Here is a 12,113-nt window from a genome sequence, read left to right on the forward strand (position 1 = left end):
AGGGATTGAACTCTGGACCTCTGGAAGAGCAGTCAGTGTTCTTAACTTCCGAGCCATCTCTCCAGAGCCCCCACCCCCCACCCCTGTCCCTTCCAAAAATGAGAACAAAGATAGGGATAATTGGTATCTTGATTACGTGACAAAACCAGTGGAGATTCAACCTGTGATATTTGCCATAACGTATCTGTAGAAGTGTACTGCTCTCAACCCTGGTCAGAGAAGCTCTTGTGTGCATCCAGCATTGATTATTGCCCAGACTGGTAACTGGTGAGTGCTGAGTGTAAGTGATTGTAAGTGCTCAGTTGTAGGTGTGGCATCTATATCAACCCTCTCATGCTAAGTGTGTGTGTGTGTGTGTGTGTGTGTGTGTGTGTGTGTGTGTGTGTGTGGTGTGTGTATAGATTGCACAAGTCTGAGTATGGGGAGGAGAGCTGTGAAATTCTGTTGTCTGGACATGACAGTGCATTGCACTCACAGGGCTGTGTGAGTGCTGTGGTTGTCTATTCGGGATCAAACCAATAAAATTTGATCAGGACCTTCAGGGGTGGGAATGGCTCCCGAGGTCCTACCCATAGCTGAGAAACTATACCCCTGCAAAGGATCTGATCAACAATAAACAACTGGGGAAAATTTAATGCAAGAGAAAGAAGGGTATGGGAGGAGTCCTGTCTCCCAGGACCCAGCCCACCTGGAATGTGTGCTTTGTGCTTCCCCTAGGGCTGGCAGCCACTCTGGCTATTGGAGGTCTGCACTTTGCAGGTAGTTAGTCCCTGTCCCATGCATTTACATTCAACTACTGCTCTGGCCACTGAGGGGCTGCTGGGTTTGGGCCCCGGGCTCAGCATCCTGTGCTTGCTCATCTCTGTTCACATCAGCAGGGCCTGACCTTCCACCAGGTGGTTTCTGGTGACTTTGTTGCCAGGGGTCTAGGATTCCTGTGTCTGTGTCCAGTGGCTCAGACTCAGACGGGCTCACAGCTGGTCCTCATCTACCCAGATGGTCTTGCGCTGTTCCTCCACGATTTTGTCTTTGAGGACACGGAGCAGCTCCTCCACACTGCTCCACATCTCAGCCTCCACCGTGGCATAGAGGCAGGGTAGTGCCTCTAGTTCCTTCTCTTTGAGCCTGCATACACGCAGGAATTCCTCCTCAGTCTCTGGTCGTGGTAGCAGCTTCCTAGATGGCAAGGGAAGACACAGGGAGGCTGCAGGGCTGGATACCCACAGTATGAGACAGAAGTCTGGATTGCATAGTTGCCTGCCTGGGACACTGGACCACACATGTCTGACATCTGCTGCCTCTACCTTCTGAATGCTGGGGTTACAAGCAGTCAGAGTATTTAACACTACTGAAGAGTTTGAGACCAGTTTGGGGTAATATGAGTTCAAGGCTAGCCTGGGCTATGTGGGGAGAACCTGTTTCATTCCAGAATCTGGTCATCATCCCAAATGGAAATTTTGTCCTAACTAAACATAAACTCCACCCCATCTATCTTCCTCAGTAGCTGGCTCCCAACATTCTGCATTTCTGACTTCCTGTAAGTGGAACCATGTGGTGTCTGTCTATGGGCGGATTTCATAGCATCCTATCCTTAAGTGTCACTATTATGGCAGGTGTTAGAATAGTCTCCTTTTTCAAGATTGAATACTATTCTACCAGGCTGACTTCAAACTTGTGATCCTTCCAAGTGGTCAGGATGTCAGGCCTGCACAACCACATCTGGCTACTTTCCCCCTTCTCAGGTACTTCATTTCAATGGCAGGAAGTTGATAGGCCCTCTCTGATGGCCACGTTCATCCCATTGTGTCTTACATAGGTGTCCCAGCATCTGCCCCTCTGTGCTCAGGGTCAGTGTTACATGTCCCAGCATCCAGGATTCTGAGAAGGGGTGGGCAGAGCATGGTGTGGGGTCAGGTGTGGGGACTGGGGTGTCCTTACCGGAACCGTTTGATGTTCTTCTCGCTCACCCGGATGAGCAGTACGATGGGGTACACCTTGCACTTGATCAGGTCGCGCACACAGCTGATTCCGGCCTCTAGCAGGCAGTGTTTATTCTGCAAGCAAGCACACTAGCTGCTGTCAGCAGTGGTACACACACCCTTATAGGTGCCAGGCCAAGCCTGGGTGCCAGACTGAATTAGGAAACTTCAAAAGTGGGCCTTGTGAGGCTGGAGCCCCATACCTCTAGTCTCTCTTCACTGAGTGCAGTGACATTAACTGCCTAGGTCCAGTCGGGGGCGGGGAGGGGCAGGCTTGCAATGGATACTTGGCCCCCAGTCTTCATGGGGCTCCTGGTAATGTCAGGAAGGGAGGCTTCCTGGTGGAGGGATCTCAAGGCTACCTGCTTACCTAGGAGCTTGCTATTTGTGGAAAATGATGCTTCCTACTTGGCTGAAGGCATCACTTAAAAAAAAATTAATTTATTTTTAATCAAAGAGACAAAAAGCACAACTGCTTTTCTAGCCTACAGGAGGCTGAGGCAGGACAACTGAGGATTTTAGGTCAGCCTGGACTACATGGTGAGAGAGACCTGTCTAAAAGACCAAGCCAAACTAAACAAGAGAAGGAACATAGAAAGTTGGGCATAGGGTGTGTGCCCGCAGTTCCAGCACGTGGGAGGGTGGGACAGGAGCATCATGGGTTTGGCCAGACTCACCTAGGAAAAAGAGGAAGGAAGGAAGGGAGGGAGGCAGGGAGGGATGGAGGGAGGGAGGAAGAAAAGAAACAATATAAAAAGCCAGGTGTGGTGGTACACACCTGTGATCCTAACACTTGGGAAACAGAGGCAGGAGGATAGTGATTGGAGGGCAGCCTGGGCTACATAGCCAGTTCCAGGCTGGCGAATGTGTCTAAAAAACAAGAAAACAAAGGCTGGAGAGATGGCTCAGTGGTTAAGAGTACCTGCTGCTCTTGAAGAGGACCTGAGTTCAGATCCCAGCACCTATGTGGCAGCTCACAACCACTTAAAAAATCTAGCTCTAGGGAATGTGATATTCTCCTTTGACCTCTATGGGCACTGTGCTCATATGCACACACACACACACACACACACACACACACACACACACACACACACACTCTCTCTCTCTCTCTCTCTCTCTCTCAGACACACTCTGACACACATACACACTGACACACACACACTCTGACACACACATATACTGATAACAAACACACACATTGATACACACACACACAATTAAACAAAAATTATCTTAAAATCACAACCAAACAAAAACCAGAATATCTATCTATCTATACATACATACATACATACATACATACATACATACATACATACATAGGCAGTGCATGATTGTAGCCCTGTCACTTAAGAGGCAGGGGGTAGGAGACTCTCTAGCTAGTTTTCAGGCCAGTCTAAGCTATAGTGAGAAAAACTAGAGGTGGTGGAGGAGGAGGAGAAGGAGGGAGGACAGAGAAGAGGAGGGATTGAGACAAAGCAGAGGAGGAGTGTGGAAAACGAGGGAGGAGGGAGGATATAGTATTACCAGGCTCTATGAAGTTTTCTCTGCACACTGTGGAGCTGGCACCCAGGCTAAAGATAGACACAGCCTGAGCCCCACCTCCACTTTCTTCCTCTCACTGATTCTCCTCTAACCCTGGCTGGCAGGGTGACAATTTTCTTAGAATCCATCTTGCCTTTGACTATACCCACTTTCTTGTCCCTGTCACTAGACCCCCCCCAAAAGGACCTGACTTTGTTTTTTGAAATAGGATCTCAGGTAGCCCAGGATGGCCTCTAATTTCCTTTGTAATATGGTTCAGATGTTTTGTGTGTTTGTGTGTGTGCATGTGGATGCAAGGCAAGAGGAGGCAACCGTAGAGCCAATCCTCAGGGCCAGGCATCCTTGTTTCCTTTGAGACAGAGTCTCTCTCTTGGCCTGGGGCTCACTGATTTGCTTAAGTTGACTAGTGCTGGTGAGTGAGCCTCAGGACTCCTCCTGTCTTAGTCGGGGTGACTGTTGCTGTGGTGAAAAACCATGACCAAAAGCAACCTGGGGAGGAAAGGTGTAGTGGCATCTTGCCTTGCCAGTGAACTTGTAGTGGTGGCCACACCCTTTGGGTGTGGCTTCAGGCAGATGTGACCCATTATAAGGTAGAAGAGGGGCTGATTCGAGCTCTCTTGGGTGGCAGAGAACATCGGAAGGGCAGAGACTGCATCTTCTGGAGCAGGAAGACTGTGGCGGTTATTTAGTCATATCTGTGTAAGTGCTTCCCTAATAAAGACCTATTTATCACTTATCTTGGGTCTGGCGGATTCATTTAAACCCCTCCTTCAGAAAGGGTTTATTTAGCTTACACTTCCACATTGATATTCATCATCAAAAGAAGTTAGGACAGGAACTCAAGCAGGACAGGAGCCTGGAGGCAGGAGCTGATGCAGAGGCCATGGAGGGGTGCTGTTTACTGACTTGCTCCTCATGGCTTGCTCAGCTTGCTTTCTTATACAACCCAGGACCACCAGCCTAGAGATGGCACCACCCACCATAGGCTGGGCCCTCCCACATCAGTCACTAAGAAAATGTCCTATAGCTGGGTCTAATGGAGGCAATTTCTCAATTGAGGTTTCCTCCTTTCAGATAATTCTAGCTTGTGTCAAGTTGACATAAAATTAGCCAGCACACCTCCTGTCTCTCCCTCCTTAGTGCTGGGATTGTGGTGCATGGGTACCATGCTTGATCTTCATGTGGGTTCTGAAGACTGAATTCAGTTCCTCATTCTTACATAGCTGCAATTAACTAACTCAGCCATCACCTCAGTAATGACACCTGAGTAATGACATCCAAGGTTGTCCTCTGATTTTGACACACACACATACACATATATACTTTCTCACACATGAACACACACACACATGCTGCCTTCTGACTCAGATGTAAAAAGAGTCAACCAAATGGCCTCATTGATGCTGGCAAAAATGTTGGCTCTGCCTTCATCTGTGCATGTCAGTGACACATGGGGACGGTGTACATGTGACCACCCACCTGTATGGCAAGCCAGTTTATTGGCTCCTGCTACCCCCAAGGGTGCTGTCCCCTCCCCTGCCATAGCTCTCAAGTCTCAGAGCAAGGACAAACTCCATGTTTTAAAGCTGATCAGCATCAGCTTGTCCCTTAGGGATCACTCAGGGTCACCTCATCTAGCTCCAGAGGAATCTAACTCGCACACTGTGATGTTCCTGGGTGGCTGCCTGTGACTCTTCTGTTTCTCTTTCCCATGGGTGAGTGGGACACCTGATACCCACCCCGTGCTGTTTATTTATTTATGTAGTCAAATTGACATGCGCTAACCCGGGAAGAGGGAACCTCAGTTGAGGAATTGCTTTCATCACATTGCCCATGAAACAAACCTGTGGGCGCTTTCTTGATTAGTGATTGGTGTGGAAGGGCCCAGCCCACTGTGGACGGTGCCACACCTAGGCAAGTGGCCCTGGGTTGTATAAGAAAGCGGGCTGGGCAAGCCATGAGGAGCAAACCCGCAAGCAGTGATCTTCCGTGGCTTCTGCTTCACTGCCTGCTTCTAGGTTCTTCCCTAGAGTTCCTGGGCTAACTTCCTTCAGTGATGGGGTGGGACCTGAGAGATGTTAGGTGAAATAAACCCTTTCCTCCCCAAGTTGCTTTTGTTTCGTGGTCTTTATCATAGTGGCAGAGAGCAAAGTAGAATGTGTTTCCATCTCACCCTAGTACATGCTTCTTCTCTCCCTCCCTTCTCTCTCCCTCTCCCCCTTGTCTTCCTCTCCCTCCCTTTTCTCCTTCCTACTCCCTCTCTTACATAACACACACACACACACACACACACACACACACACACACACACACACCCTTAGCTAATATGAACCAACACCAGGCCATTGGCAGAAACAGAAAACAACAGTGAATTTTAAAACACAAGCCCACATCAGAGACCTGAGGACAAAGGTTGGAGGAAGAGAGTGATCTGGGGCCTGAGTAGAGAGAAACGATGGCCATACCTGTGGCCACCTACCCTTGCCCATGACTCAGTGCTTCACAGAATGTCCCTCACCTTGGCTGCCACAGCCTCAATGTTGGCAGGGACGATGCATTCAAAGGTGTTGGGGTTCTTTTCCCGGGAGTAGATGATGGTCTCTGTCTTCTGCTTCCGGAGGAACTCATCTCTTGTGACAATATCTGCAGAGAGGGGAGTTGGTGCCCAGGGTGGCAAGTGGTATTTGTGGTAGTCATCACTTCCAGGCCCTACCTGTTTCCTCCTGGGCCACCTGGTCTATTCCCACTATGGTTAAATGGAACCTCATTTTCTCTACTAGATGGGGAAGCTCCTTGAGGGTGGGACCAAGTTCATGCTCTTTATGATAGATTATGGAGCAGGGACTTAGTGGACACTCATGTTCTGGCTTTTCAGTTGTGAGTATCACTAGAAAAACTAGTTCAGGTATTGTGGCTCAACAACAAGTACAGTTCAACCAAGAAATTTACCTATGGAGCCAGCCCCACATGACTACCCACTCATATGTCTATTTATCCTCTATGTATCCCTCCACCTGCCCATCCATTATCCACCCATCTATCATCAACCTACCCAACCATTATCCAATTATTCACCATTTATCCATCTACTCACCTGTCCATCTATATACCATCCATCCATTCATCATCTATCTGTTCATCCATTCACTCACTCATCCATCTCCCAAGTGTCTACCATCTATCTACCTACTACCTATCCACCCATCAACCATCCATCTATCCATACTCTATGTTTCCATCATCTACCATCCATCCATTTACCATTTCCCTAGCATGTAGCACCCATCTACCTACTATTTATTTTCATATATCATCCATCCACCATCCATCAATTTACCTACCCACTTACCAACCTATCCACCCACCTACCCACACATCCAGCCATCTATCCACCCATCTGTCTATCTACCCACCAACCCATCTATTTACCTAGCACTCACAGGATTTTGCTCATGGTCAAGCATTAGGATTAAAAAGGCGTTAAAAGACACTGTTACACTCAAGCAGCCATGATCTAGCTTGAGCGAAGTTATGTGGGTTACATATCCATTATGAAGTGACTTAGTGGGTACAGTGATGGGTTGGTTGCCTTTTGTGAGAACATTGAGGAGAAGTGGGAAGGGGGTAGGCAGGCTTCCTGGCACGGATGGATGAAGAAGAGGAGGGGGACCAATGAAATAGAGGGAGGGGAGAATAAGGGGAGGAGGCTGAGTCACACTAGTGATGGGCTCCAGAGGCCTGTGTTCCTCTGCCATCTGGCCATACTCACCTGACTTGCAGATGGTGAACTCCATGGCGCCTCCTGAGTTGAGCAGCTTCTGCACCAGTGTCTTGGCCAGCATGGTGGGTGTGAAGAGCACAGGTCGGCGGCGTTCACAGTGGAAGGCTCGAACTAGACTGTAGGGGATCAGGGTGAGGTTCCGGCTGAGCTCATTCTCAGGGTCCAGTTCTGGTGGAGGATAGAAGCAGTGGGCTGTCAGAGCCTGCCCTGTCCAAAGGCACATTTAGGGTATGGAGGCTTTGTTACCCTCATGGCCCCATGGAGTCTAGAGGCCTCTGGTAACTGGGAAGGGACACAGGTATCTTGGAGCTATTTTGGACATCCAGGAATGCCTCTAAGGGGACTGTGGGGGAGACACACAAGATACACAGGAACCCTCATGGGTTCTGAAGTATGGGCCACCTCATGAGACTAAGAATATCTTCTTAGAATAGGGCTGTGGCTTGTGACTAGGAGTAGAGCTAGCTATGCAGTGGTAACTTTTCTGATTGAAATGTTCACTCCAAGTGCAGAAACCTGCAGAACTGAGGGGCTGGGGCTGGCTTAATGGGCACAGCACTTGCTGCAAAAGTGTGTGAAGACTTGCATTCATCTCTAGAACCCATGTAAACACTCTGTGTAGTGTGCACACTTATAATCGCAGTGCTGGGGAGGCAGAGAGAGGTGTATCAGATCCCTAGGAGCTTGCTGGTCAGTTAATCTAGCCTCATCAGGGTGGCCAGGCCAATGAGAGAGCTTGTCTCAAAAACAAGAAGGGGGGCTGAAGAGATCAGTCAACAGTTAAGAGCACATGCTGTTCAGATCCCAGCGCCCACATCAGGTAACTCACAACTACCTGTAACTCTAGCTACAGAGGGTTCATCGCCTTCTTCTGGTCCCTGTGGGTACTGCATTCATGTGGCAAGAATGTAAAGTAAATGAAAAGTAAAATAAAACAGAAGTTGTAACCCAAACAACAAAACCCACTAAAGTGGAAGATGACTGAAAATAATACTAGAGGTCCTCTGGCCAAGTGCACATGCAAGCCCCCTTCTCAGATTACAGAGGCAGTAAACAATTGTTGAGTCTTCAGTGGAGCTGTTTGCAAGTTGTGTCAGGAGCTCTGGGGATGCCACTTTTGTGAGTCATCACCCTTACTGTAGTGGGACCTTTCTGAAGATGCAGTGGCATGAATTGCCCATGTTCCTGTGACCAGCCCTAATAAACTGTGGGGTTCACCACAGTAGATTTGGCTGGACTTGCTCCTTGGGTTGGTGTTGCCCTCTCTGTCTGGTGTGAATAGATAGGGACTCCCCCAGAACAGCAATGTAATGTGATGGTTCAGGCAGACAGATGGGTGAAAGCAGGAGAGTGAGGGGCAGCAGAGAGGATCAGGTGGCAATATGCCAGGGATATAGGGCAAAGCTTTGGGGTCTTTCATGGAAGGCACAGTCCTCTGTTCCCCCAAGTCCCAAGGCTAGGAGATCTGCTAAGGCCAGCTCCAGGCATCTGGAGACCCAGTTCCAAGAACGAGGGCTCTGTCCCTTTTCCTTTGTCCCTAGCTTGCCCAGCATGGGTACAAAGAGGTCTTCTTGATCATCCATACTTGGGGTCTGCTTCCCTGTCTCCAAGAGAATCCATCCTGGACAGAGAGGGATGCAAGAAGGAGCTGGCTCACCTTCATCTGGGGCAGGTTACTGGATGGCTTTTTACCAGCTAAGTAAATGAAACAGAGACTCAGTGGGAGAGTAATCAGTAAGTAAATAAGTCTTGGCAAATGGCTTCCTTCAATGTGGGCATCTGGGCTTACAGGGACAATGACAGATGTCAGGCAGGTCAGAGCTGGGTGAGGATATCACCCCGGGGAGTCATGGGGAACAGGAAGATGACAAATCTGACAGAGCAGGATGGGTATTCTCATGCATCCTTTTGTTCCTTTGTTTTATTTTGTTTGAAACAGGATCTCATGATGCAGCCCAAGCTGGCTTAAAACCCATAACAATTTTCCTGCTGTAGTTGACTAAATCCTGGTATTATAGATGTGTACTACTATGCTCCCCCCCCTCTGTGTGTGTGTACATGCACTTGAGTACACAGGCCAGAAGTAGATATTGGGTGTCTCATTGGGTGCCTTTCTCAATCACTCTCTACCTTATTTTTTGAGACAGGGTCTCTCACTCAATCAGGATGGCTCATCAATGACCAGAATAGCTGGCCAGTGAACTCCAGGTAGCCTCCTGCCTCTGCCTCCCCTGTGCTGGGATTGTAAGCACACATTATAATGATTTTGGGTTAAGCACGTTACTGATAGGGCCATCTCTTCAGCCTGCTCCATCTTCTGTTCATTCTGCCTCTTAAACTCATCACAGGGACAGATGTGACTGGCACCGTGAGGCCAGCCCAGACATGACACTGCTGGGCTGGGGCGAGGGCAGGTCATCACACACCTTCATGCTTCTCTGTCAGGAGTTTGGTGGCATCCAGCGAGGACCGGGAGAGGCTCCCCAGGGGGCTCCCAGAGATGATCCTCACACGTTCATTGCTGTTCATTCGTTTGTACTTGTTTTCTGACCGGCTGACAAACTGTGAAGAGAAGGAGGGCGGGTTGGGAGGGCAGGACAGAATTCTCTTGGCGTCCAGTCTTGAGTCAGATTGAGCTGCATGAGGCAGACAAAACCAGCCAGGCCTTTGTTCCAACCTTGACTCTACTCTGGGGGCCCAGGGCAGAGCACCCTTGTTGTAAAGAGCCAGAATCTGCATGAGACGCGGGGACACTCTAGCTGCTATCCCACAGCTTGACACACGGATCTGACAATGTCGTGGTAAATGACACTGCCTTAAGGAGGCCTCATGCTCTGCAGGGCCTCCTCCCACCTGTCGGTCTCTGTCTCATACTTGTGTCCACCTGGGTTTTGGGGTCAAGGTGCACTTGCTGCATCAGCGTCTAATTAATGCAGCACCATACAGGAGATGTGCTCTGGGCTTCACACTCACATTCTTTGCCTCTTTCAACTATCAATACAGGAATGGCTATAGAGACTGAACCTGAAGGTATATGGAATCACACAACAGACTTGTCGGTGGTCCTTGTACTATCTGCCCTCCAAATATATTTTCTTTTGAAATTAAGTACAAGGAGGAAAAGAGTTTTTCTAGTCCTGAAAGATCTGAACTGTTTCCAAGGCACCTGCTGGGTATCCCTTATCTCCTTGGCCACCGGGATGCTCGGGTAAGTTTAATGCTCCTTCAGAGGAAGTAAACTGGCCTAAATATCTGGAGGGTTCCTTTCCTCTTCCTGATATAGCACATGTGATTTTTCTATCATATTTTAGCAGCTGAGTTGTTGAAGCTCTTTTGGCCTGAAGTTTCTTCAAATCTTTTATGAAAGCGAAACTGGCTTCCAGCAGGCGTGGAGTCTATCTACAGACCTGTCACTGTGAGGATAAAATGGGATGGAAGAAGCCAGGCGCTGTGAGAAGTCACAAGAGGCCCAGGAATACAAAGTCTTGTTATTTCTACACTGGCATCTCTTCTTGGTAGGCAGAGTGCAGAGCCCTGGCAAACTACACTAGAAAAGTCAGCAGGCTTCCCATCACCAGCCTTACCTGAAGGAGCTGGCCAAAGAAAAAACTTGCTCTGGAGAGGCGGGGGCTGACACGGGGGTCGCTGGTTGAAAGCGTCTCTTCGGGCTGCAGGGTGTTCTGAAATGAGTTTGTCAGTCAGCCCGGGCTGAGCAAGGGGCTCCTGAGTGTGAGCCTGCTGTAGAGAGAGGGCCACCTGTCCCCAAGTCCCCTCCAGCCTGTGTGTCAAGGTGCAACATCAAAGACCAGCAGCTGGACAGCAGTGGCTGGGAGAAAGCAACTGCTTGTATCTGAGAGCAGAGTGAGATGATGGGGGGCAAGATGCATTGAATCCCCTAAGTTACAGCTGGGGAGAGCTCATGGCAGGGCTCCCTTTCTGAAGGGAGATGCAGTGCATCTTCCTGATGACGTGGCCACATGGCTGGCTTCTGCCTCTTACATGCAGGAAAGAACAGGGAAGCTGTAAGGTCCCCTGTCCCCATCACCTCTCTTTTCTTACCCGGAGGCTGCGCAGGGTGTGGTGAGCACTGTCTGCCTCCTCTCGGCTGCCCCTGTGAACGAGTCGCTGGAGCTTCACCAAGAGAAGCTGTTGAGCCCTGGGGAGGGGACATGGGAGCAACATCAGGGTTAGAACTGCACCCTGCAAACACAGATGGGAGGAACGAGGCTTCAGGAGTCCCCGTGCAACACTGGGCTCCCATTGGGCTTGGGGTACAGTGTCCTGCAGACCAGCTGTGGGATCATGTCCTTGCACCTGGGGTCATGCACTGACCATCTGACTGGCCAAGACCCATTTGCTGGTGACTGGCCAAGCAGCAGCAAGGGCCCAGAAGAACAGGTGTCACTATGTGGAAGTACAGACACCCAAATATCCCTGACACCTGCTGGATTTCAGCCCAGGATGATTTAAAAAGAAATGACTAAAGGACTGGGCATGGCTCAAAGACAGAACATTTGCCCAACAATTCCCAGGGCTCTGGAGTCCATCCCTTCTCCCTGATCCTGAACCTCAGATAAAAAGCAAAGGCCAGGTGGGACTGTCATCCAAGTTGTCCTAGGAGGGGAAGGGTTAAGGGCACAAGACAGAAAGTTCAACTCTAGTCAGACTATTGAAAAGTTAAAAAAAAGTAAAGCATGTTGGGGACGAAGCTCAGTGGTAGAGGACCTGCCTAGAATCCCCCAGTGAGGGGCTGTGGTGTGGCTCAGTGGTAGAGCACCTGCCTAAAATCCCCCAGTGAGGGGCTG

At 49.5% G+C, this 12,113-nt stretch overlaps 1 protein-coding gene across 2 annotated transcripts in view; it reads right to left on the reverse strand.

The window, feature by feature from the left end:
- Positions 1-615: 615 nt before the first annotated feature.
- The window catches only part of Card11 (caspase recruitment domain family member 11), a 121,341-nt gene continuing 109,843 nt past the window's right edge, over positions 616-12,113 (reverse strand). For both annotated transcript variants that reach the window (XM_051205226.1, XM_051205227.1), the window contains exons 19-25: positions 11,368-11,464; positions 10,893-10,988; positions 9,735-9,870; positions 7,297-7,476; positions 6,046-6,170; positions 1,939-2,054; positions 616-1,176 (exon numbers count right to left, since the gene is read on the reverse strand). In XM_051205226.1, coding sequence (XP_051061183.1) covers positions 972-1,176; positions 1,939-2,054; positions 6,046-6,170; positions 7,297-7,476; positions 9,735-9,870; positions 10,893-10,988; positions 11,368-11,464 — 955 coding nt within the window. In that variant the 3' untranslated portion in view covers positions 616-971. The remainder of the gene's footprint in view (positions 1,177-1,938; positions 2,055-6,045; positions 6,171-7,296; positions 7,477-9,734; positions 9,871-10,892; positions 10,989-11,367; positions 11,465-12,113) is intronic.

This window comes from Phodopus roborovskii, unplaced genomic scaffold, assembly GCF_943737965.1.
Source record: "Phodopus roborovskii unplaced genomic scaffold, PHOROB, whole genome shotgun sequence".
Taxonomy (NCBI): domain Eukaryota; kingdom Metazoa; phylum Chordata; class Mammalia; order Rodentia; family Cricetidae; genus Phodopus; species Phodopus roborovskii.